The sequence below is a fragment of the Elgaria multicarinata genome, chromosome 7 (assembly GCF_023053635.1).
Source record: "Elgaria multicarinata webbii isolate HBS135686 ecotype San Diego chromosome 7, rElgMul1.1.pri, whole genome shotgun sequence".
Classification (NCBI taxonomy): Eukaryota; Metazoa; Chordata; class Lepidosauria; order Squamata; family Anguidae; genus Elgaria; species Elgaria multicarinata.
Window position 1 is genome coordinate 26,087,383 of NC_086177.1, and position 27,030 is coordinate 26,114,412.

At 42.5% G+C, this 27,030-nt stretch overlaps 1 protein-coding gene across 1 annotated transcript in view; it reads left to right on the plus strand.

The window, feature by feature from the left end:
* Positions 1–26,770, plus strand: part of LOC134401376 (cadherin-6) — a 76,312-nt gene extending 49,542 nt beyond the window's left edge. The window contains exons 6-11 of the mRNA XM_063130257.1: positions 2,176–2,429; positions 15,385–15,521; positions 20,029–20,150; positions 20,693–20,810; positions 21,284–21,535; positions 25,690–26,770. Coding sequence (XP_062986327.1) covers positions 2,176–2,429; positions 15,385–15,521; positions 20,029–20,150; positions 20,693–20,810; positions 21,284–21,535; positions 25,690–26,180 — 1,374 coding nt within the window. The 3' untranslated portion in view covers positions 26,181–26,770. The remainder of the gene's footprint in view (positions 1–2,175; positions 2,430–15,384; positions 15,522–20,028; positions 20,151–20,692; positions 20,811–21,283; positions 21,536–25,689) is intronic.
* Positions 26,771–27,030: the final 260 nt, after the last annotated feature.

Consider the following 27,030-nt stretch of genomic DNA (forward strand, 5'->3'; position numbering starts at 1 on the left):
TGTCTACTCAGAAGTAAGTCCCATTGTGTTAAATGGGGCTTGCTCCCAAGTAAGTGTGATGAGGGTCATAAACTTACAGCAAAATCTTACTTTTACTCAGTCATAAGTTCTATCTTTCCTGTGGGCTGTGAGGAAACAGCCAACAAGTATCCCCCCTTCCTTTGCACACATTCCAGGGAGGGAGGGAGACGCTCCCTTGGTTCAACTGTGTCTGCCTTTTTAAGGCACCCCAGGAAACAGCAGTAGGACCTTCCCTTGCCCCTCTTTTTCCATGTAATCCAATTCATATCAATTCATGTCAATCCCACCAAAGAAAAAGGAAGCACAACAGTTCAGGATAAACAATGGGATTTTCCTTAATGTAGAGAAGTTTTATACGTTAAAAAAAAAGTGTCCCTGAGGGCCAAAACTTAAATATGTGTCTAGCAGCTATGTCTTTTTAAAATTATTTTTTACTCTAGAGTAGGCTCAGAAGGCTCAGTTCAGATCAGAAGTCTATTCCTTGGGGTAGGGAGCTTTTAAGATCCAGATTGGGGCCTTCACACCTACTCTGGAGTAAAAATAAAGAAAACATGTAGCTACTAGACCCAGATGTAAGGTAATGGCCCTCAAAAATCAATGAAGAAAAAGTTTTATTTATTTATTACATTTATTAAATGCCTTGTAAAATAAATTTCTCTAGGCATTTTGCAACCACCACCACAATACAATCTACTATTATTACTATTTTAAAAAAAAACACTAATGAACATATCAACACAGGATAAAATAAAATATCAGGTATAAGCAGTAAAACCACACTGCAGGGACTAGAATAACAAAACACAGAAACAAAAAAATATGTAAAGAAAATACTTTAAAAGTTTTTAAAATAATAATAATAATTATGGCCTGAGAGAACAGAAAAATCTTAGTCTGATGCCAGAAAGATAGCAGTGTGTATACCAGGTGAGCTCCCCTTGGGAGAGCATTCCAGAGCCACAAACGAAAAGGCCCTCTCTCTTTTTGCCTCCCTCTGGGCATCAGAACGAGGGGGCACTTCAAGAAGGACTTCTATGAATGACCCTAAAGTATGGATAGCTACATATGGCAGGAGGTGTTCCATAAAGTACTGAGGTCCCAAGCCATATAGGGCTTTATAAATCAAGGCCAGCACTTTGAATTGGGGCTGGAAACAAATTGGAAGCCAGTGCAAGCAAGAGAGGACCAGTGTAATGTGATAATGGCACCTGGTCCCACTCAGAAGGCTCTTTTAATATCTGTGAAAGCACTCCAATTTACAGTTTTTTACCGAATGTGTTTCAAGTGTGACCACTCTTCAACAGAGCCAAAATTCGTTCTCTCTCCAGAATTTGGAGTGTCTCAGGCAAGGGTCATGCTCTTCGAGAATGCTAGGGATTGAGCTAGAGGCCTTGATCCATCCAAAGCACATGCTCTTCCACCATGTTATGGGCCTTCCCACCTTGCAACTTCCCCTTGCCCCCATGTTCATGTTATCTCAGAGCAAGAAGGTTTGAAAACACATGTTTGTGACAGTCATGTGAAAATCCCCATTATAGTTCAGGATTGCACACTTCCCAGCTATTAGGAAGACCTATCCAAACATCAAAAGGTTTCATCTGAAATAAGATGCAGGAGCGTTGAGGAGGAATGTGATTGTTCATGGCTGCTGGTTTTTATGTGCTTTGTTACTGCATTCATCGGAGAGACTTCACATACATATTTGTTGTTTTGTATCCTTGTATGAGTACTAGTAGTGGGACTTCTACCAAAAAAGTTATGATATGCTCCATTAATAGCAGTGGTACTTTTGGTACACCACTCTATATTCATACCTTTAGCCAGATGAGACTGGTGCAGTCCTGGACTGCACACCAGTCAATTGAGAGTGAAATGTGAAGGGATGTTAAGAAGATGCCATTAAAACCCTCTGGAGCTTCAATCAAAACAAGCATATCCTGTGTATGTTTACTCAGACATACAGCCCACTGCATTCAGTTGGAGTTGACTCCCTAGAAAGAGTGCTAATTCTGCATACACATGCATAGGATTGTGCTGTAAATGTTTGTTTTGAATCATACAACACGGACTAGCTCAATGCCTCTTTAAATGTCAGGTCTCCTTGGATAAGCCTTCACAGTTTTCTGTTTAACATATCCCACTTTCTCTTCCTAGGCTTTGGATTTTGAGAAGAAGAGACAGTTTACTCTGAGAGTGGAAGCTAGCAATCCTCACGTGGATCCCAGATTCCTCTATCTTGGGCCTTTCAAAGACACTACGACCATCAGAATTCAGGTGGAGGATGTCGACGAACCCCCAGTGTTTAGCAAACCAGCCTATGTACTCGAAGCAAAGGAAAATGTCCAGATAAACACTGTCATAGGAAGTGTGACTGCCCGGGACCCTGACAGTGCAAGAAACCCTATAAAGTAAGCCTATAGACTATTTCAGTTGTTATTATTACCTCTGAAGTTATCGTGGTTTTAAAAATGTCAGTGACTGTTAAGAATGACATAGATGTATAGCTACATTTCTGTGTTTTATCGCTAGACCTACCCTGTGATTTAATTCTGATTCTTTTAGCTTAGAGTACCTAAAGCTTTGGCTGGATGCAATCATAATGACAACCATAAAGGGGATATTTCCAATCTATTTTTCTTTTGAAATGTAAATTTAGAAACAGCTTATTGGAGTGTAAATCAGGATCTATCAGTGAGACATTCCTTACGAACTGAAGGAAGGAAGGCAAGTTGTAAACAAGGGGTGGAATCCAGAGAGCGCTTGTCAATGGTTATGTCCCACTGAAATTAACAGGACAGAAGCAGATAGTTAACCTTGTCCAGAAGTACAAGTCCCTGTACTTTCATTTCAATGCGGATGAGCAGGACAAAGTAGACACCTTCAGAATGCAAGTCTTTTTTCTTTCTCTTGTTGCACATATTGGGTATGTCTACACCATACAGTGTAGAGGGAGGGAGGTCGGACGATCCCGGACTTATCAGCTTCCGGGATCATCCCAGGGTGTCTACATGTGGCACGTGACATCCCAGGAGGAAGGGGACGTTGCACCCACTATATATATATATATATATATATATATATATATATATATATATATTGAAAAAGAGCACAAGAGTGCTCCACCGAAAAAGTGAGTTTTATATATATATATATATATATAATCCCGCTCCCACCCCTGATGGGCACAGAACTCCTGAAGAGCTCCATGCCCCATGCCCGTTTACTCACAAGGAGCTGGGATGGTGGCCCATACCTCCCGTGGTCTCAGGATCATCCTGAGACCATGGGAAAGATCGGGATAGAAGTGTAGGGTGAGATCCCGGGGAAAGGGAGAGATCGTCCCTCCCTGCTCCCAGGATCCCCTGTGTGTCATGTGAATGCACAGGGATGTTCCCGGGCAACCCCCGGGATATCACCCCATCTAGCCATGCCCACTGTGAACCAAGCTGTACTGGTCTCGAGGCCTTCACCTGCAGTGTGGCCATGACAGGCTCGCCACTACTACTATACGCACACAAAGAGACATGCCCTTAGGCATGCCCTCCTGCAGGGGTGGGCAAGGTGGTCCTTGGCCTAATTTCATGCAGCCCTCAGCATAATTTCAAAAGTACTCTGCATGGGGTTAGTTCAGACATCTAGCAAGAACTATCTGTCCTTTCCCTTGCAGCCTGTTGGGCAGGAAAGAAGTGGGAGAGAAAAACGTTGGAGCAGAAAGAGAAAAGGCCTACCCACTTTTGGCTCTAACCCTGCCTACTGGTGTCATGATCAGGTCTGTTCCCCTTAGTGTGGGCGAAGGAATTTCAGGCTACCAATCGGAGACATTCAGATGGCTCAGAGTGGAAGGAGTGAAGGTCGAGGGCAAGTACTGCAAGTAGAAAGATGCGGGAGGAGAGAGGCAATGGTGAATACTGGAAGGGAAGGACAAGGATGGGTGCAGTAACTGATCACATAAATCCGGTGTTCGCCCAGCCAAAGGCTTGGGCAGGAAGCCAGCTATTGCAAGGGGAGGAGCAGAATGAAGACACCCCTCGTGGTGCAAAACATAGGCCATGTGAGGTAGGGTGAAGCTGTGCCTATAAAAGGCAACCCACCCGAGGCATCAGCCTCTTTAAAATTCGGCTCCCACCCTTCTTCTAGTATGGGATCAGCCAGTCGCTCCCTTTGGAGGGGAGGCTGAGTAGGAATTTTTTCCATTCTTGATGGTTTTGCCTACTTCATACTGGAACTCTTACGTGAGAGGGTAAGTAATGAGGTTGATTCGTGGCAGGAATGTGCGGGAATTGGCTATATTGGATAGGGACGGCGAGCACTCTGGCACCTTTTGGTGATTGGCATAGCTGGAGGACCTGCTCCTCGGGGGCTATGCGGCTCCCGTGCCAGGATATGGTATGCCTTTGGAGACCCTCCTATCTTCACCTACTCGCTGTCGTTATGGCAGTGGGCAAGAGTGTCATAGGGTGGTCTCCCCACACTTACAAAGTGTCACATAAGTAAGGAGCTGGATTTCCCGACCCCTTGCTTTGGAGAGTGGCTCGCCCATAAGCCAGGCAAGTGGCCTGAGAGAAGGACTTAATTCCCGCACTTTCACATGCAGATCCAGAGAGGGATGAATCTATCTAATTATTAATAAAGAGGCCCTAGTTTAATCCAAGCTCTTGTGTCCGTGTCTTTATTCTATGCTTCCGCTTCCTCTCGCAAAAACTAGCCCCTCCGGGCATGCGCCCTGGAAGTAAAGGAAGATTTGGGGAATAATGTAAATGAGTGGGGAGAAAGCAAGCAGGACCATGCTACCACTCAAACTGCCTGCCTACGGTAGAATGTGAGCCTAAAGGGCCTTTCTGGTGCAATGTCTTCTAACATCTTCCAAGAACTGTGAGGACAGATTAGGGCTGCATCGTCTTGACAGTGATTCCCTCACACACACCATCACAAGTGTAAATGCTAACTCTAACTTTCCCTCTCAGCTCGGGGGAGGATGCAATTAGACCGTTATATGTACTACTTGTCACTTACTTGTCAGGCTCCCCTGACAGTTAGAAATAAAACCTTCAGACACTTGATGTTACGTTGAAAACCCTCAATTTCCCCCCCCCACTTGACTGTAGCTTTAAAAAGAAAAAGAAAACCTAAGCACAGAGCACTGTCAGTTTGAAAGCCCTTTGATCTCCCATTAAAGAATCCTTCATAATGTCATTATGAAAATGCTTAGTGAGAAAAAAAAATATATTCACACATACATCCCTTAGTGCCCCACAAATCTTCCCGACTTGCAGTTGCATTAAACACGAGGATGCTGTATTTAAGAAAGCAATTAGGAAGAGCTCTCCAAGGAGCGGGTTTTGTAAAAAAAAAAAAAAAAAAAATCTGCCTTTGGCACAAGCAGATTGAGTGACACATACATTTGTCAATAGAGTAACATTTTAGCTGCTGATTCCCCTTGTCTGCCTGACTGCTGAATGACATTTCAGATGAATAAATGCATTCGGTTCATACAGTGGTGTACAAGTATCACAATATTAGAATTGACAGTTTCCAGTCCTGACTCCAATGAGGCTCCCTCCCGTTAAGACCCCATGGTGGCAAAGAACCTTTGACCCAAGAGTCATACAGCAGGGGTACATTTTGAAGTTCAGGCACTCCTCATGATGGTCCCCATAGCCACACTCTGAGGAATGAACAAAAATGGAGGCAGCACTGTTGATCCATATCAACAAATCAGTTCTAGCCATTTTCATCTCCACCAGGAGCAGGACTTCTGTAAAACTATTTTGCATTACAATAAAGGTAGCTCACAACAATATATTGTTGTTGAGAAAATCCATTTTCCCTGAGCTACTGTGAAGTTAGCAGCTAAGATCAAGCACACATCCTGGTGGGTGGGGTGGCAGATGATGTCGCTGTGGCTACTAATCAAAAAGTCATGGTGCTTCAGCCCTGTGAGCCCTGGTCCCACTACAACACTTTTCAAGAGGCCCTGCCCACATATCACTGCATGGCTCAAATGCAGGCCCTCTGCTTTTCCTCCTCCCACATTTGTCATATGGAAAGTCTGCATAGGAAGAGGAATACAGCACCAAAGTGGCACTGCTGTACCTCTTTGCAAAAGAGGTGCATGCTAGGCATGATGGTCCAACCGGTGCCTGAATGAACTCTTGGATACAGTGACCCTCTATGTAATGCATATGCATGGGTGCGTTCACAAGCCCAGGGACAAAACAGAACCCTGTGGGACAGCACAGTATATAAATGCCAAGGAGTCAAACAGTAGTCTCCCAAAAGCAGCTTCTGAAATTGGCCATTCATCTAGGAATGGAGCCATTGCAACTCAATGCCTCCGAATCCCAGTCCAACCAGCTTATCCAGAAGAATAGCATGATCGAGCATATTGAAAGCCACTGAGAGGTCTAGGAGAACCAACATGGTCACGTTCTGCCTGTCTTACTCCTGGCACAGGTCATCCATCTGGGCAACCAAAACAGTCTCAATTCCAAAACCAGGCTTGAACCCCAGTTCGCATCATCCAAGAGAACTTGGAGTTCTGCAGCAACCATCTACCTAGCCCAAGAAATAATTATTGGGAACTGGCTGATAATTACTAATATCTTCTGAGTAAGGCTCTATTGAGTGCCATTTTTTTGGGCACAAAAGTGGGGTATAAATCAAATAAATAAATATTGCATTAATAACTTAATATATTTCAAATTCAGAGTCCTGTCCAGCCCAACATTTTCTGTGCAGGGCACTCTCAGATAAGTGCACTTATGCCAATAGTACCAAAATAACTAGAAAAGAACAAGAAACTGGACACTACTCAATACCATCTGGTAGGATTTGTGAATGTACGGTTTGTGATGGCCCACAATGAATTCTGGGGTTTATACCACCAGTTCCTTCTTCTTTTCCACCTGTCTTTGTTATTATTGGCATGGGGTGGCATGCTTGACATTGCCCTGCACATAGAGAAAGCTTTGGAACAGACAGAACTCAGTGCCATCTTATAGAGCAGAGGAGGGCAACTGCAGGAGGGCCATTGGTGCCGCCCAGCCCCCCCCCCCCAGTGGCCTAGACCCCCTTGCAGACACAGAATGTGTGTGTGAGCATGTGTGTGTGCATGCCGCCCACCCCTGTTGTAGGGAAATCTTTGCTGGACATGTAGATATATGATTTGAAGTACAGAGTCGCATCCCTTATTCTTTCCTACGTATTTTAGCTAGTATTGGCATAGTGTGCCATGCCTGACAGCATCGTGCACAAACAGAAAGCTTTGGTCCAGATAGGACTCAATGCCATCTTGTAGAGGACACTTTTGCGGATGAATAGGTGTGTGACTGTGGGTGTTTAGAGCTTATTGGGGAGAAAACAGCACCAGTTCCTCATTCATTTCTTCCTCTTTGTGATATTATTAGTGTGGTGCACCATGCTTGGCAGTGCCCTGTGCACTGGGCCAGAGAGGACCAAATACCATCTTGTAGGGGACATTCTGCTGGACTGTTGGAGTATTGTGTTGCTCCCAGCCCCAGGTCCTTATTAATGTGTGTTGCAGAAAAATGACCCTTGGTTGAAGAGAATGTTTGTTTATCTTGAAGGGATTAAACAACCATCTTCCAGTCATGGAGATATGTGATATGGGGTAGCCCTAAGTTTCATTTCGAGAGCAGTTTCATTAAAGCATTAGACCCTTATTCAGTTTCCTGACTGAGCTCTCTTTCGACATTTCATTCACATAAGCAACTAGGAACCAACTTCAGCATTGTTATGGAAATGAACAAGTGGGCCTTTTTGACTTCCTGATGAATGTGTAATTTGAGAATCTCTTCAAAAGCATAAGCAAGGACAAGAGGACAACTACTTGCAAATAAATGCATTTCTGTTGCTGGAACTTACTGGCCTGGTGCTTGCATAGGTAGCACCCTTTTCCTTGCCCACTCTCAGTATTTATGCATAGAGCCTCCATGGCATCTACATGTTTTTATTAACCTTCCAGCTTGTCAATTTCCCAGGATTTGAAGGGAATAAAGTCCCAAAATCTGACATACATGCACCAGTAATTTCATTAAAGAAATGTAAAAATGAGTTTGATGTTGTCGACTTAATTCTTAATAGGCTATGATCCATAAGTCAAAGTCACCACCAATTCAACGTAATTAGCAGCCCTTGATCAAAAGAAAACCAGGATTATTTAAACAGAATTAAAGCAATGACAGGGTAGCCTATTAAAAGCATCCTTCTAGGTCAGGGTTAACGATATAATTAGAATATACTTTCAACTATTGTAACCTTGTCGTGTATTCTTTCTTTTTTTCCAGAGTAGGAAAAATAATATACAATTAATGTTTTGCCAAGCTGCAGTATTTCCGATTAGTGCTGTGTTAGGTTAACTGCCTCCTCTGCAAATGATCTTATGTGTAGAGTGTTTTCTGAGAAGTTACGTTCCATGAGATGGAAATGTGCCATAGAAAACAGGGGCAAATTGAATTACAATTCTAAGTTGGTTCACAAGCAAGATGAGGAATAAGCTTTCTTCTTTACTTCTCTTCAGAACTGGAATGAAGGACTGTGCCTAAGCCCCTATTGCATCTCCAGAAACTTGCCAGCCTAGCTTACATGTTATATCAGCCTCCGTCCATATGTTCTGGACAACAACTCCCAGAATTCCTGACCATTAGCCATGCTGGCAGGTGCTGATGGGAGCTGGAGTCCAAAACACCTGGAGTATACCAGGTTGGGGAAGGTTGCTGTTATGTTAGCGATGTGATCAGCAACGATATTTTTTTTAAAAAAAGAATCAATACCAGGCATAGTGGGAGGGGGGCATTTTGATCAGCAGCACTACAGCACATGGGCAGGATTAAACATTCCCTCCCCAGCTGTGATCTTAGTAAAAAAACATTCACCATCACCCATTGTCGCAATTAACTTCAGGGGGGAAATTCCCATTCTCACCAATGGGTGTTCCCTCCTCCCCACTTAATGCTAATTACTAAGATCACAGCTCGGGAGGGAAGGCTTAAATTTTTCCTCCCTGCCCACTGCAGTGCTGACCGTAATCCTCTCCCGCCATGCCTCGTATTGAATTTTTTAAAAACCAAAGTGTTGTTAATTAATTTGTTGATCTAGCATGTGGTTGTGCTCTAAGCCCAAGGCTTAACACATACATACACCTATTTTTGTCTAGACATAGATTTGTCTGATCTGTTGGTAGGGAGCAAAACTACTGTAGAGAATCCATGAGACCCTTGTCCTTGGAGAGACAAAATGGCTATCTGTTAGATTGTGAGGTCAGGGTGATTTCTGCTCCCCAACCCCTAACCCCAGCTCTGTGATAGTTGCTACCTCTAGGAGCTGTGAAGCTTCTAGAGAATTCATTCATTATCCCATCATCATCATCATCATCATCATCATCATCATCATCAATATTTATATACCATTCAATTATCTAACACAGATTCCAGAGCAGTGAACATAGGTATAAACAGTAAAAGAAAGAAAATTTAAAAAGCCAATTAAAAACATCCAATTTAAAAACAAAGAGACCAGAAAAACAGTGGCTGGTCAGTTGATAAAGCCTTCTCGAAACAGAGGCCAGATCTAGATCAAGCATAGTGTTATATCCTGCTTGGTGTAGATCTGGCCAGAGTTGTTTTCAGGAGGTGCCAGAAGCAGCCTAGTGTTGGTGCCTGTCTGACCTCCATGGGCAGAGAGTTCCATAGAGAAGGGGCCACTGCACTAAAGGCTCTTCTCCTGGGGGATTCCAGTCGGGCCACAGGTCCACGTGGTACCACCAGGGGCATGCCCTCCAATGTCCTCTACTTTTGCAGAGAAGATGGCTCCCATCAAACTTAAGATGAGAGTCTGAACACTGCTTTCCACCCACCCACTGCTAGGTATGGGCTGTGAACTGTGAGCCTGCCCTTTTTCCTCCTGTGCTTCACTTTCATCCTAACAGAGTCTATGGTCTGGCTAGGGCACTCTCTGTTCTCCACACACACACACCCTAACATGATCAAGTGCTTCCACAACAGCTAAAATGAACAGTTCTCATCAGACTGTAAATTAAGAATCAAACGTAAACAGGTTTTCTCTGTTGCTTCCAAGAACCATGTCACAGACACTGTGCTAAATCCGTGACATTTGGATTCCTGGATATTAGGCTCCTCTTTGAGAACCTTACACCACTAATCCTTGGTTCACTGAGCATCTGAAAGATGCTTGCTTAAATCTTGTTAAATAACTTGCCAACTCCAAACTAAGGCTCTAACTGCCAACTTCCAGTATGTCTGAGATATTAATTGTTGCCCCAGCTTGAGGTCCTGGGGTTTTTGTTTTTATTTTTTGCAACTCACATAATTTCCTGAGAATTTCTGCTAGCACACAGCCTTTGAAGTTGACAGATACAAACCCGAAAAGTTCCAGGGCTGATAAAAGGTAACAGGAAGAAGTTATTATGCTTTTTTGAGTGCGAGGAAAGAAATATAAAGCTAACATTTCCATGATCTTTAATTCACTTTAAACCTTTCATCGGGAAGGCTTGACTGCTGACCTTTCAACAGATGGAAATGGAAATTGTATCTGATGAAACGATCCTATGATCATGCCGTCAGATGCAACAGGACCAGTGCGACAGGACTTTCCCCCTCTCTCTTTCCCCCTGTAGCCCTCTGCGCTATCCAAAAATCTGCTGCTGAGGGTTTCCCAGTGCAATTTTTCCCCCTCCTGGTTCCGCTGCCGGAGCTGCTTCTATCAGCAGGACGACATCATTGGACCCAACCCATTGAGAACAGATGCTGAAGTGATGCTGGCTATGCGTCGCACCACTTAAAAACCTTTAGTTAGAAGGAACTCTTCACATCTGAAAACGTTTGAATGGGCTACATGCCAGACCATCACTGTGCAGTGTTTGAAGGCCAACAATCCCTTGCTCAAGCAGAGGCTACAATGCTGTGTACTCCCTACACACTTAAACATTACTCAGACTGTGTGGGAGACCTATGTAGGTAAGAGCTTTACAGTGATATTGCATGGTGCCGGCATCACACCAAAATCAGCCCTGAACCATAGAGTTGTGACTTGGGTCTACCTGCCCCAGCATTGGCATGAGAGGACAAGTCATCTCCTTGGAACAGTACAAGCACCCAAGCATTTGTGTAACAATGAGAATCACTTCTCCAGTTCTAGTTTTCCTTCCTCCTTCCTCAGTTTAGCTGTGCTGTAAAGGAGGCCTTTCAGGATGGTCCAGCCAGGGGGAGAAGTCCCCTATAGGCATAGCCTACTAGCCCCTTTCATCCCTTTCTATATCCTGCATTTTATTACCAGCCTTATTTATTTATTTATTTATTTATTTATTACATTTATATACAGCCCCATAGCTGAAGCTCTCTGGGCAGTTTACCTTGCCGAAATATTCTAAATCCTGCAACAACAAAAAGCAAATGTAACTTTTCAGTTCTGGGTAGGTGATACTCAGAATAATTTGTCTGCTCTTGGGTAAAAATTATTTAATAAAGAGTTCAGTGGATACCTTATTTATTCAGTTGGGAAATGCAATGAAAGAAAGAGCCAGAGTGAATACATCTGTTCAAGCTGTCTGACTACAGAAACACTGTGAGATGAGGGCATATCAATTTATGGGAATTTGATTCGAAGTGAAACCTCCCAATCGGGTTCTGGATTTTCAAAGTGCCGTTCATCTCAAACAAGCAAGAGGTCAGTGGAGGCTGGTGGCTCCTATGTCAGTGGGACGGTGAATCCACTTTTGGTTTTGGTCAGAACTACCTTGGAGCTCTGACTGGTTCTGGCTGAAACCCCGGAGCGGATTCACCACCCCACCACCATTGGAGTAACCAACCCCCACTGAAGGAGTTCACGTGCTGTATAGAATCATAGAGTTGGAGGGAATCTTTTAAGTCATATAGCGAAACTTATTCTAGGAAATCCAGAGCTAGAGCATCCCCAGCACAGATGGCTGTCCTCCAGCCAGGGAGAACCCACCACCCCTCTAGGGCAGGGGTAAGCAATGTGTTCCCAGACACCTTTCATGGTGCCCTACCCTTCTCACAATTTTTTTTTTAAAAAAATAACACATTTTCTCACAGGCAGCTGAAAAGTAAGAGCCTACCATTGCTGTCATCTTCATTTCCCATTAAAGCTACTGAGCTACATGACGGGGCTCAGAGACATTCTTAGGGAATGAAACAGCTGGCTTTTGTGACTAGCCAACCCACCCTTTGCAGCCATTTTGTAGTGGTGCCCACAACAGTTTCTCAAATGGCCAAATGGGCCCATGGGTCCAAAAAGTTGCCTACACCTTTTCTAGGGAATTGGTCCCATTGTCAAACTGCTGTCACCTTTAAGAAGTTTCTCCTAACATTTAACCACAATCTACTCTCCTGTAATGGGGGCGTGGGCGTGTCTATACACCCTGTATATCCTGTGGTGGCTGCACAGTGGTGCTGTATATTTTATACAACACAGCTGCCAACTCGCACCCACCACAGGCTATCCCCCTGAAACAGCACACTTAAAAAGTGTCATGACTTTTTCATTTACTCTGAGGTCACCACCATCTGACAGTGGTTAGCTCACTTCACATCAAGGCTGGGGGCTGATTGAGGCCCACGGTTGGTCAGGGGGATGTGCAGGAAGGTCAGGTAGAGGGCAGGGGGCGGAAAGCCCACGATCCCTCCTGCCATGGGGATTTGCCACTCCCACCCTGCAGCTGGGATGCCGTGGGTTTTTGAAGGAAGGAACAGCAAAGCAATGCCATCAAGATACCTCCTTAATCCAATTTAGACCTCAAGGATTTGTAGAAAACCATAAAATCTTGATTTCTGTATTACAGAGGGATCTTGATTTCTGCACTACAGAGAGATAAAAAGGGAGATAGTCCAACCATGCTTAAGTACAGATTTCCAAAATGCCAGCAAATTGAGTGGGTTTGCCCTTTAAAATGTCAAGGTACATATTTATGTGATACTTAGCATAGAAATTGTAAATCAGCCTAAGGTATTTAGGCTGTGACTTTCCCTCTTTCTCTCACCCACTTTTAAAACAATAGTATACTTGGCTATTAAGGGTAATGTTTTGACTTTGTGAGCACAATAATTCCAGGTAAAACACAATAATTCATTAATGTCATCAGTAAAAATAAATAATAAAATGCAGCATCACTTTCTTTAAAGAACCATCATTATAACTTACGTTATTGATCATCCTAAAAGATTTGCCTACACGTAGGGGAGGGGAAACTGTAGCTCCAACTCCAATCAGCCCCAGCCAGAGTGGCTAGTAGTGGGGTTGATGGGAGTTCTCCTAACGTTCAACAACATCTGAAAGGCCACAGTTTCTCTGCCCTGGACTACAGCAAAAGGTGTTGTTTACTAGGTTTTCAGAAAGCCAACAAGGATAAGCTCAGGAGGGCTGCACTACGTAACAGGTTCAACAATGGCGAACCACAAAAACAGACAGTGGCCTGAGGTGCTTCTTGAAATGAGAGCCGTCTGAGAGAGGCTTTCCCAGTAGAATTCATTGGGCCAGAGTCATTGTGGGGAATGGCACTCTTTTATCCTGGCGGCTTCGGATATATTCATACCAGAAGCAAAACATTAAAATGACGCATTCTCCTGCATTTTTTTCTTTTTTAAAATGCAAGAAAGCAGTGCTTGCTCTGTAATTTGCTGCCCGAAGCTACTGCTTTACTTTGCTTCATAGTAAGGCTGACCCTGGGGATTCAAGGCTTTATGGGTCATATAGAGACAATGGCCCATTTTCTCATTCAAGGCTCACACAGACACAGATGCCAGTTGATTTCTGTAAACTTGAGGATGGACAGCTGAACGTGTGAACCGCCTCCACATTGTGACTCAGGTGGTATGGAGATCTACCTCTGGTGTTAGATTGGTGATGGCTCATTCACATTCACACTGGTTGCCACAAAGTTACAGTCATCACATTTTATTTATTTAATGTATTTCATTTTTATACCGCCCCATCGCTGAAGCTCTCAAAAATTAAAACCATAAGGTACAGCGTAAAATATAAAATATGGAAGCTGAAACCCATAATAAAAAGCTACAATAAAAGTACAATCAAACCAAGCAGAAATGCAGAGATTTAAAATACAGATTTAAAATAGCAGAGTGAAAAGACTAGGATGGCAAAATGCTAAAATAAAAAGGTCTTCAGCTGACACCTGAACCTCTCTAGGGAGCTCATTCCACAACAGAAAAGGCCCTTCTAATCATGATTAGGGTGGCCACATGTGCAAAAAAGGAGGGCATGGATTTTCATAAAATTTGCATATGCCAATACTTTGGAAACAATTACTATGATTTCTATATCACCATAGTATAGAAGACTGTGATCAAGTCACTTGGGTGCCTGCATGCTCAGTCTGCTGTCTAGGTGATAAGAACTAGATGGATGGACAATTCCAAGGACTCCTATACTCCCTTCTTAGGGTTCTTTATATTTGAACCAGACAACCCTTCAAATAGAGGACTGTCCTCAAATAGAGGACTGTCCTTTGTAAAGCAGAGCCTCCTGTGGCGCAGAGTGGTAAGTGCAGCCGAAACTCTCCCCACTGCCTGAGTTAGATCCTAGTGGAAGCTGGTTCTCAGGCAGCCGGCTCAGGTCAACTCAGCCTTCCATCCTTCCGAGGTCAGTAAAATGAGTACCCAGCTAGCTGGGGGAAAGGTAACTGCGACTGGGGAAGGCAATGGCAAACCATCCCACTACAAAGTCTGCCAAGAAAACATCAGCGAAAGCAGGCGTCCCTCTAGGAGTCAGCAATGACTCAAGTGCTTGCACGAGAGGTTCCTTTCCTTCTTTTCCCTCTGTAAAGCAGGGCACATGCCCACCCTATATGTGATTGACATGCTTTTTTTTTCAGACTTTCCAACATACTCTTACTCAGAATATCAGGGTTGAATATGTTTTGTCTGATTGCTCCCTTAGAACAGAACTGCCTACCTCTAGTATTACCAAATGTCTATGTAACGGTGTGATATTCCAATAGGGCATATATGCATAAAATCCAATGTCCATGGACCCAGATAGCACAGTTAATTCCTGGACTTTATTTGAGAAATCAACCATGTGATCTGGCCCTAAACAAGCTGGTTTATACAAACATATGTCCAAATACAAAATCTTACCCCCACTAAGATCTGGTGACGTTGGAGACGGGGAGATTTTCAACAAAGTATATCAGGATGCTGGAATTTTGTAGTACTGCCAACACAGCAAATTCAGTTTGTTTTATTTACTGATTTTTTCCTATCTAGTCTTAGAAAACGCTATAAAAAGTTTAAAATTGTGAAATTGAACTGGCTTTCATCTCTAAATGACTTGTCTTTCTCTTTTTAGGTATTCGGTAGATCGCCATACTGATATGGACAGAATATTCAACATTGATTCTGGAAACGGTTCAATATTTACTTCCAAACCTCTCGACCGGGAAACGTTATTGTGGCACAACATTACAGTAATAGCTGCAGAGATCAGTAAGTTGTGCATGAACACCATTGCTGTGAATGCAGCCTTCCAGCTGAGACAGTCTGAAAGGAAGTCAGTCTCCATGCTTTGGTTGCTTGCTGTTATTCAAGGAAGTAAACCTGAAAAAAGTTTTTATATTCCCCCCCCCTCTCCCCCCCCCCAATGCTATGAAAAGGCAAGTTTGTGCCTCAACAGAAAGAAAATTAACCCACTACTCATTTCAGATCAAATAGACCGGAGAAATCCTCCTAGCCATTAATTAATTGGGACAGGAATTGCTGATTTGTGAAACGCTGCATAGATTGTATATATTACAAAAAGTACGTACATAATATTGGAGTCGGGGGATGAAAAATGAAGCCCGTCTTGAAAGACCATCATCTAAAAGTCACTTACTTCTGTTAATTTTATTAGGGCCAAATTTAATTAGGAAACCTGCAGCCCAGCACATCTCTCCTAAATCTATTTATACAAAAGCTATTATTGATGGGAGATGCTGGAGCCCTGGCCTCCTTTCCATATGGTCCCTAGATAGGTGTGAAATGACCCTTTGCAGTTACTAGTTTAGTTAATCAAATAACTATGCAGCTAGTGATAACTGCAGCATCTGAGCAAACGAACAAATGCATGTTAGACAGCCTTTTTTATTGTATCCCCTTTTCTATATGAGCCTGCCATAGAACACTTTTTTAAAAAATCTCCTGCTCTTAAGGGCACACCCTGGTAACAAATGTAGACCAGTTTGGGCTGCAGCCTGTGCACACTTACTTTGGAATAAATGTTATTGCATAAGCCCCATCAGTAAGACTTTCTTCCAAGGATTAATGTATGGGATTGCACAGATGGTTGTTAACTCCCTCAAATGACCAAGATTGTATGAGTCTTTCTACAGGAGACATTTGTTGTGCACGTGTGATTCCTCACTCAAGATAGTTTGCAGATGGCTTACACAACATTGTCATCTTCCAGGGCCTGTCCTGTTGTTTACAACCATTTCAGCATATATATTTTTCTAAAGAGGAATGTCTGGTATATTCCTGAATGGCGGCATGAAACCCTTGCGTATTTGTGCAATTCCGCTATACCATAGCACCACCTAGTGATTGTGTAATGGAACATATAAAAAGGCAGAAAAAGAAAACCCCTGGGGATAAAAAATGTGTGAAGGAGCCAATCTTAATCCAACAAAGAACCTGGAAGCAGAAACTTCAGTAAAGTGTGAACCACCCAGGGAGCTTCAGCTATCGGGCGTTATAAAAATGCAATAAATAAATAAAATAAAATTAAAATAAAGTGGCGGGTTAAAAGCCTCATTTAGAAATGCCCTTCAGCTATCGCATTTAAAGTTGTGTATCTAAGAACTGGTAAATTGTAGCATATATGGAACATTTAAACAGCTACATGTATTCGTGTAATACAGATACTTCTATCATTTTGTTGCATTTGACCCTGGCACTTACCACAATGACATTATTTAATGCCTTGGATGGTGTAAACATTTAGAGCGCCATCAGATGAGTGCCTTATTGCATGCTCGTTACTAGGAACTCACAGATTTTTGTGGGTCAATCTCACAACTTCGTCTGCCTCCTGCACTCCTCCCGCCCCTTCTAGCCTTCTTCGCGTGACAAAAAGCCCCCAGTAAATCTGACTTATTTTTAAAGAGGGAAGTTGCCGCTATCTCCTGCTGTGTGCACAAGCAGCAGCGGGATCAGAATGGCCCTCTAAATGGGCCACATGCAGGTTGTTTACTTCCTCTTTTGAAAGAGTATTTATTTATATATTTATTTATTGCATTTCTGTACCACCCAATAGCTGAAGAGTAAGCAATAAGGGACAAACACATGGGTGGAGAAGTGACGTTAAGGAAACGCGGTTTTCCCCCGTGTGAGGACGCTGTTAGATAGGGTCCTCTTTGCAGTTCAGTAAGAGAAACTCAATGCCAGAGCTCTGTGTACTCCATTCTGGAAACAAAACAAAAATTGCTCCCAGCCTATCTCCTTCCTAAGCACGTAAACGAGCCCTCACAAGTCTCGCCTCAGACCTACGAGCTCCGCTCAGCTCCGTGCCTTTCCCTTCCCCTCCTTTTTTTTGGTCTGTTTCCAGTCCCTCTCCTTTCGCCGATATAAATATGTGGATCTCCGCATATAGAATTTATTGTTTTGCTTGTCCCTTCTCCGTGGCGGATGTGAGAATGTGCGCAGCAGCAAGTACACTAAATATATATATATATATATATATATATATACATATATATACATACACACATCGCTGCACTGTGATGCTCGTTTACTAATTTGAATCTGCTAAAAATCGGCTTAAAATTTAATAAGAAGCATATTCCGCTGTCATATAGATGAGGGTGCAGCCTCAAGAAACAGAAAGAGAGGGGACTTGAGAGTGGGAAAAGAGCTTTTCTCCTGAGGCTCATAGCCGTGTGGTGGAGTGAGGGGTTTTATTGGGATTGTGGCTGGGGAGGAGAGGGTTAAACCTCTCTTCTCTGCTGTGGTCCCAATGAAAATGGGGTGGGTGGGGGTGGGCAGTCCTATTGCAAAGAACTGGCCTACTTTCTAAGGACATATTTAGTGTCACTTGTAGTTTGGCCTTCACTGAGGTGGTCGAAGTTTTCCTTTACCCTCCCTTTCATTTTATGTCGTTTCGAATAGCACATTTAGAGTCCTGTCAAGTTTGCTCCTCACACAAAGACAAAAGTTAAAGTAAAGCCTATACAATAATAAGCCTATGAATAAGTGGGGGGAGGGGGTGTAGCAGAGAATATCGAGAAGGAAGTAGAAGAGAGAAAATAGGAGTTTTTAATCATTTGTTAAAACAGGACAAACGAGGTCAGCATTTTCTCTAAGCATGTTAGTGTAGTCATTGTTACATTCTTATCCATGCTTCTTCCAAGATACTCAGGGCAGGGAGCATGGCTGTCTCCCTGACCCCTTCATCCTAAAAACCCTATAAGTTGGACTGGGAGTCGGGAGAGCCATGTTTTAGACCCTACTCGGCAATGGAAGCTCACTGGGCGTCTTTGGGCCAGTCACAGACTCTCAGCCCAACCTACCTCACAGGGTTGTTTTTGTGAGGATGAAAATGGAGAGGGGAATTATGTACGCCACCTTGCACTATATAAATAACTTTATAAGCAGTTACCATGTGGAGCTCTGCCATCATGTGAGGCTCCACGCCATGAAATGTGATGGCTGATCTCCATGCAAGTAAATGTTTCTATATTGTATGGGAAACAACTCACCAAAGGAAGACTGTTTCCTGGTTATCGGAATGTGTCTTCGTGACAAATGTACAACTGATGTCACATGTGGACAACTCTCATTTATTATTATTTATTACATTTGTATACCATCCCGTAGCCGAGGCTCTCTGGGCGGTTTACATAATTATTACATTTACCCCACGCACCCACCCTATGACCTACTCAAGAGCCCAAAGAAGTCAGTGACAGAATCAAAGATAGAATTCAGGCTTTCCATTGTGCAGTTCTCTTTCAGCTGAGAGCTCTCAAGTTTTGAATGATGAATTTTCTTAAGCCTGAAAGCTGTGAAAGGTGAAACAGAAACTGCACTGCAGAAAGCACTTCAAAAGCCAAGATCAAGAGAAATTTAAGAGTTCAGTCCTTGGTTTGATAGATGCTACATAAATAACTAAGAAAGGTGTGTTTACATTATGCATTGAGAAAAAGGAGCTGTCTGCTCCATATAGTAACACCATTTCCTTTCCTCCCCCCCCACCTTTTTTTTTTTTTGGAGAGGAATCAGGTGGCAATTGATTATAGCCCAAAGTTTAGGAATTTATTCATTGAAGGAAAAAGGCCTTGGTAGAAAGGGAGGGAGACGTGATAAAGATCAATGAAGTGTAAAGCTTGCATAAGTCTATGGGAAACTGGTGTTCCTGATAGCTATTACCCAACAATAGATTGTGTGAGGGAGAGACTATTGTGTGTTTCTAAGCAAGTGTCTCCTATTGACTTTTTAGTACTAATAGGAGACTGTGCGAGAGTGACAGATCAACATTTCAAATGTAAAAAATTCTATGGAGTTTTGGGCAGTCTTCTTAGATAAATTCCTGGAGGAGAACGCTATCAATGGCTACTAGTCTTGATAGCTATGTACTACCTCCAGTAGCAGAGGCTGTAAGTCTTTGCACATCAGTTGTTGGGTAAAATGGTTGGGAGGGTACTATTTTACCCATGTCCTGCTTTTGGGTTCCAGCTGTGTGAACAGAGTGCCTGGACTAGATGGGCCCTTGGTCTGATCCAGCATGGCTCTTCTTATGTTCTTATGTTGGTATGAATAAGTGGGAGAGAGAATCAGATGTGAACATTCAGATTAATGTTACTGTAGAGTTTCTACCTTCATTTTCGTGAGTGTTGCAATTCTATGTGTCTGATTATGCCTGAAAATACTTTAACTCACACAAATCATTGTACATGCTAATCGTGTTACACTCAATGTTAAAAGGCTTTCCCTGGCTGTCTCTTTTCTCTCATTGCAGACAACCCAAAGGAAAGCAGTCGTATCCCGGTGTTTATTAAAGTCCTGGATGTCAATGACAATGCCCCAGAGTTTGCCATGTTTTACGAGACCTTCGTCTGTGAAAACGCAAAGGCTGAGCAGGTCTGCAGTTTGTGCTGCTTCATAAGAACATATATATATATATATATATATATATATATATATATATATATAATTATATAATTATACTGTATTTTCTTTCAGTGACAAGCATTAGGCATCTGTGTTGTGCAGAACAACTGGTACCTTGCATTGTAGGAACTGCCAATAATGCTAAGTGAAATCCAACCATGTCTACATTGCACCATTCTGGCATTCACTTAGTAGCCGATGTGTCACTGCATTTGACAGACTTCACTGTGGCTGCTGTTTGCACTTTAGTTTGCCACCTCCATTCGTTCCTTTTCTTTTTTAAAAAAGGAGTCCTGCACTTGTTCTATATAGTGCTTCTCTTGATGCATCAGTTGCAGGTCTACATAAATGGTCTGCAGCCCGAATTTGCACTGCTCAGTCCGCTGGCACATGACTACTAACTGATTGCTCCAACATTACTTATTCTGAATAGTAAGGGATGAACAAAGTCTTGGCATCAAAGAGTCTGAATGCCACACTGATGATACCATAATCCTGTTGTCAATTTTTAGCTCATACAGACCCTAAGTGCCGTTGACAAAGACGATGCTTTTGGTGGACACAAATTTTCATTCTCATTGGCCCCTGAAGTAGCCAGCAGCTCCAATTTCACCCTTCAGGACAACCAAGGTATATTCATTTATCAGTGTTATTCTCCTTCCATCTATCTCCTTGGGTTTGGGCATTCAGAACAGTGATGCAGCTACTCTGGATCTCAGGGCCAAAGTCCAGGGGTCCCTCAAATGACCACCCAGGGAGTGGCAGGTGATGAGGGCAGCAGAAGCAAACTCTTATTTTATTCCTGTGGTCACAATGGCACTATGATCGAATTGAATTTAAAATGCAAAACTGCACATTCAGAATACTTATTCATTTCAAATCAGGATTGGCCAAAAATGTTCTTGTTATTTTTCTAATGTATCATGAATGTAAAGTGTGAGATGGCTATTGGAGGAAGGAAGAGGAATATTAGTTGTGTGTTTCACACATGGCCATATAAAGGGGACCCCCAAAAGACCATTAAGTCCAGGGTCTAAAAATACCTAACTGCACTACTGTTTCAGAAGGAACATACCCCTTATGATATTGGTGCATCTTTCCAGATAACACAGCCGGGATCTTCACAAGGAGAAGCAGATATAACAGACATGAAATGAACATGTACCTCCTACCCGTGGTAATATCGGACAACGAATATCCGATTCAGAGCAGTACAGAGACGGTGACAATTCGAGTGTGTGCCTGTGACCAGAGAGGCAAAATGCTCTCCTGTAACGCTGAAGCCCTGATCCACCCTACCGGCCTTAGCACAGGAGCTCTGGTTGCAATTCTCCTCTGCATCATTATATTGCTAGGTAAAGGACTCGCATTAATTGGTGTTTGTGGTGGGTGGGGGGAAGGGAACAGTTCCCAGCAAATGGGTGGAACATGTATGTATGTATGTACATGTGTTACACATAAATGTAATGAGCAAGATCTAATAATGGTGGTATCCATTGTCATAAGTGGAATTAACCATATAAGTTTTGCACCGATAGCCTTCACATTTTTTTGTCTGTACTATCATCAATATTTTGGGCATCAGCCAGTGGTGACAGATGCCCGGAACGTCGACAATTGTACAGACAGTACAACCACCTCAGCTCCACTCATCTGCCTCATTCACTTAGAATCAGAGCCCACTGCAAGCAACCACCCTTCCACCCATGCAAAGCGCCAACCAGCGCACAGAACCTTTGCCACATCTCCACTAAATCTGTACTGCACAAAAACAAAAACATACACTCACTAAGTGCACTAATGCAGGACCACTAAACCTCTGTATACCAGTTGCTGGGGAAGATGGATGGGAAAGTGCTATTGCCCTCATGTTCTACTTGAGGACTTTCCATAGGCAGCTAGGTGGCCAGTGTGTGAACAGCATGCTGGGCTAGACAGGCCTTGGTCTGATTCATCATGGTTTTTCTTCTGCTCTTCTGTTCCTAACATGACCACACTCTGCAGGTACACACTGACACAACTCTATACTGTCACACTTATGGTCCATATAATTCAAAGTTCACCAGCCAGGACATTGTGGGCTTGTTAACTCCTCAACCCCAGTAAAAGAGTTCCAGCTACTCGGGTGATTCATTTACACCAGCAACTGATATCCTGTTTCTAATCACGGCAGACACGTCACTGCCCAGTGAGATGAGGGGTCTCTTCTCTTTTTCTCACCCACCCTGGCAATAGCTGCTTATGCTCTGTCAGAAGATATTATTAAAGGTGCCCTAGGTTAGGAGGTCAGCTTGCTGGACTGTGCAGGAAGCTGCCGTCGCTAATGTCAAATCTGAAACTACAATTATTTGACTCCCAGGCCCAGTGTTGAAGTAGAAGAAAAGTGTAGCATACAATGGTTTTCAATTAATGGCGGCTATATCATTATCTTTTTGTTTTTTCAATCTGCTTTTAAATTTGGCATATGCAATCTCAACACTGTGAAACAAATAATAATAATAATAATAATAATAATAATAATAATAATAATAATAATAATATATTTATTTATTTATTACCCGCCTCTCCCTTTGGATTGAGGTACGGGGGCGGGTGGGGGTGGAAATGAACTACAATTTCCATTTTAATAGTAACAACAGCATATAATTTTGGGGTGGCTTCTTTTATTTGTTTGTTTCTGGTCATATGATAGATTTCACTTTCAGCCTGAGAAAGCCTAATTTGGTTTTTTTTTTTTTGCAAAGTCCCAGATAATGGCAAGAATTGCTGAGGGAAGGGAGAAAACAACTTGCACTCAGCTTTACATTTATTTTAACATTTCGTTGAGCATTAAGAGGGCTTATTTTACAAGTTCACGGTAAAAAAAAAAGCTGTGTATCAAGAACACAGTTATATTTACAGCTGAGTCACTGGGTGATTTGCATAAATCCAATCTGAATATTCATTTCTTTTAGTGAAATTTCATTTGTATTAACATTAGAGGACCAAAATAAATACATAAATAAATAATCAGCTTTGGGGTTTTGAGCTGGATGACGCCTGGCACAAACATTTAGCAAAAGACAATTTTAGGGTTCGATGGAGAGTTTGTAATGAATGCATTTTAGTGGGGTGGGGAACCCACAGTACAGTGCTTAAAGTGTTGCTTGGTCAAAAGAAGGGACTAACTCCAGGGTGAGCTCCTGAGGGTGGAGGCATCAGGGATTTGCCATGGCCCAATGATGGAGAATGGGCCTACTGCACAAACAGCATCCCCACATTCATATTGCGCTAAACATTCCAGCAGCCATGTAGAGAGTTAGGGGAGGGGCCGTAGCTCAGTGGTAAACCACCCCCTGACACCTCCAATTAAAAATATCAGATTGCAGCTGATGGGAAAGACCTCTACTAGAAAGCCATTGACCTTGTTCAGATGACATGCCAAGTGGTTAAGCAACAAGCCATAGTGGTTAAGCATTTTGAGCTAAACATTATGGCTTAGCATGTCGTGTGAATCATGGCTTAGCACATTATGTGAACCATTCCTAACTATGGTGGCTTCATAACCATGGGTTAAACATGCTCATTTGCTGCAAAATTGTTAGCAGCTTAGCTATGACTAGCATATTGTCTAAACAGGCCCAATGTCAATCAAAGTGGACAATACTTGATTGACAGATAGTCTCCACTCGTATAAGACAATTCCTAATGTTCCTTGACTTGAAATTTGCATTTTCTTCAAGGCTAAAGAGAGGGATGAGGGCAATGAAGGTACCTTGCTTCAGGACCCCCCAAAACTTGGAGCCAATATTGATGAAATCCTTAATATTTCCTGCAGTGGGAATCCAAAATTACGATCAATTTGCGGGTTGCATGTCCTCATTCTGAATATTGGAGAAATCCGAAATGGAATCAAATCAGTTCAGATTTCTATGAATGTAACCCACAGAATCTGCAGTGGACCAATTTTTCTTAAGTCACAATGATTCTGCAGACTTGTGGACCATTTTTTTTTAATTCCAGAATTTTACACAAATTTAGAAAAATAAGTAAAATTAAGAAATACCAGCCAAAAATGCGCATTTCCCCCATAGGGAAGCATGAAAATGCATATTTGTGCATTGCGGGGGAGGGGTGCATTTTCACAAGTGCAAATTTGAACAAATACAAATTTATGCAAATTCAGGAAACTGGGGGAAATCCACTTACGTCAAAGAGCGCACAATGGAACGAAAGGCACCTGACCATCTGCCAAATGCAGATGGAATGGATTTTACAAAATCTGTACAACCCCAGTCCCAATAAAAGAAAAAAAATTAGAGTTACCATTCCTGTCTGTGTTAAGATGTTTTTTGTGAAGAACTGGGATAAGGGGAACAACCAGAGGTTCAGCCTGAGAACAGAGCTAAGCATTTGATTTTATACCTGGGAATTGAAGTGTGGTGAGAATTCTTTGTTAAGAGATCCCTAGTGTTTCAAACAAAACTACACTGCCCCGGGGTTCCCAAGAAAATGGAATGGCTGTGGTCTACATGTGCCTTGAAAACATACAAAAAAGGGGCAGCATAGCTTTGAGTTGCTTTGCCAGTTGCATGTACTGCCGCCTTATTTCCATCTGCATCCTCATAAGTGCTCACCTGAGCCCCCGGGAAATGGTTGAATACTTCTTTTGAAGCAAATCCTCACTTGAAACCACTAGTTGTGTGTGACTGAAAATGGATCAGGGTTTATTTTGAGGTTGGGCAACTGGTAGCCTGGGGGTCAAATGCGGCCTCGAAAGGGTCCTGTCTGTCCCCTTCACCTCTCGTGCCCACCATTGCTCGCACCTTTCTGAAGGACTAGTGAGATGCGGAAGAGGGATGCAAGGGGCGACAGGGAAAATATTGAGAAATGTTCCTCATTTTTTCTCAAGGAAATAAAAAAGAGAAGAGAAAGCCAACTGTTCTTTTTCTCCTTCTTCCTTAAATAATACTGCTAACATGGCATTTCACCTTGAAAAAATGCTATGCGCTTTCCTTTGAGAACAAATTCCAAAGCATTTCAGGAGTTCAGCATTAGTCATTTGATGAGACTGGCTTCTTCTTTTCCTTTTTGTTTGCTTTGAAACTACATTTGTGATTTCTAAAAGAGAGTTTCCTTGCCTCACAAAGTAAAAGAAACCAAAATCTTTTTTTTTTAACTGAGGATAATAATAATAATAATAATAATAATAATAATAATAATAATAATAATAATAATAATAATAACAACAACAATTGGGCTTCATCTTCCTTGTAGCTTGAAATCCCTTTTCCTCCCAGTATTTATTATATTTATATCTCCCACAGTGATCACAGTAGGATTGGCTCCAGTATGACAATGTGGGCTTGGAGTGTGCAATTAGGCAGGACTTCCTGTAAAAGATAAGGGTCAAGCGGTACAGATTTCATCTTTGATTTGTTTTGTTCTAATTGGGTTGAAAACTAATTCCCCCCTCCCGTCTTCCCTCCCCCCCTCCACCCGCCAATGTTGCTTTATTTTTTCTTTTCAGTTACAGTGGTGCTGTTTGCAGCCCTGAGACGGCAGCGGAAGAAAGAGCCTTTGATCATTTCCAAAGAGGACATCCGAGACAACATTGTCAGTTACAACGATGAGGGTGGTGGAGAGGAAGACACCCAAGCATTTGATATTGGCACCCTGCGGAACCCCGAAGCCATAGAAGACAATAAATTGCGCCGAGACATTGTGCCGGAAACGCTTTTCATGCCGCGCCGGACTCCAGTGGTACGAGATAACACTGACGTCAGAGATTTCATTAGCCAAAGGTTAAAGGAGAACGATACGGATCCAACAGCGCCCCCTTATGACTCGTTAGCAACATATGCGTACGAAGGCAACGGCTCTGTGGCCGAATCCCTCAGCTCCTTGGAGTCAGTGACCACAGATGGAGACCAGGACTATGATTACCTCAGCGACTGGGGACCTCGGTTTAAAAAGTTGGCCGATATGTATGGCGGAGCGGACAGCGATAAAGACTCTTAATATGTTGCCTTTTTTTTTCATTTCCAAGAAACAGCATTGAAATGTGTGACATTGCTACTTCTTTCTATTTATCCACAGTTCTCTGAAAGGGTTCTCTACTCTACCAGTTCAAATTGTTTCCGTGACTGCAGTCTTTGTGGATCTAATGTCATTTCCCACCCCTACATATAATTTGAGCTTCCAAGAGGCAAATAATGAGGAAAAACAAACTTTGTTATTATTATTTTTTTTTTGTAGTGCATCCTGTTTACCTAGGCAGTTAAACAGACACAATGGCAAGGAAATTGAGGGACAACAGAAACGGAATAATAGTTTTAACTCGTTCTGCTTATCTTGTAAATTGGATTATCTTACTGTTATAGTTCACCAAATAATCTTACTGTATTTTAATTATTCAGCTCAGACGTGTTTTCTGCAGATTATGTATTGAAATACCCCCATTGTAAGGAAGTATTGTGGTTTAGCATAACTATTATCATAAAAGGAGTGGGGTATAGCTCTTTTTAAAGCCACAATCTGCCTACAAGGAACTAAGATATTTTAAACGTTCTACTGGCCATTCAAGCGCTAGTGTTAATCTTGAATTGGTCACTTCCCTCAAAGCATTAAACCATGCTAGTGGTTGACAATCAAGAGTTGGAGGGATGGAGAAGTGTTGGTGTATGTCTGTGTGTGTGCAGGATGGGTGGGGATGTCTGTAGCAATGCACGACGAATGATACAGTGTTTAAGATATTGTGTTCCTGAAAAGCATTCTACCAGGCAACAAAATATTTTGAGAAAGAGGCATACACAGAGGGTTGGATCTAGATTTGGTCATACTCCCATTTAAATCAATGGTTTACATAAGT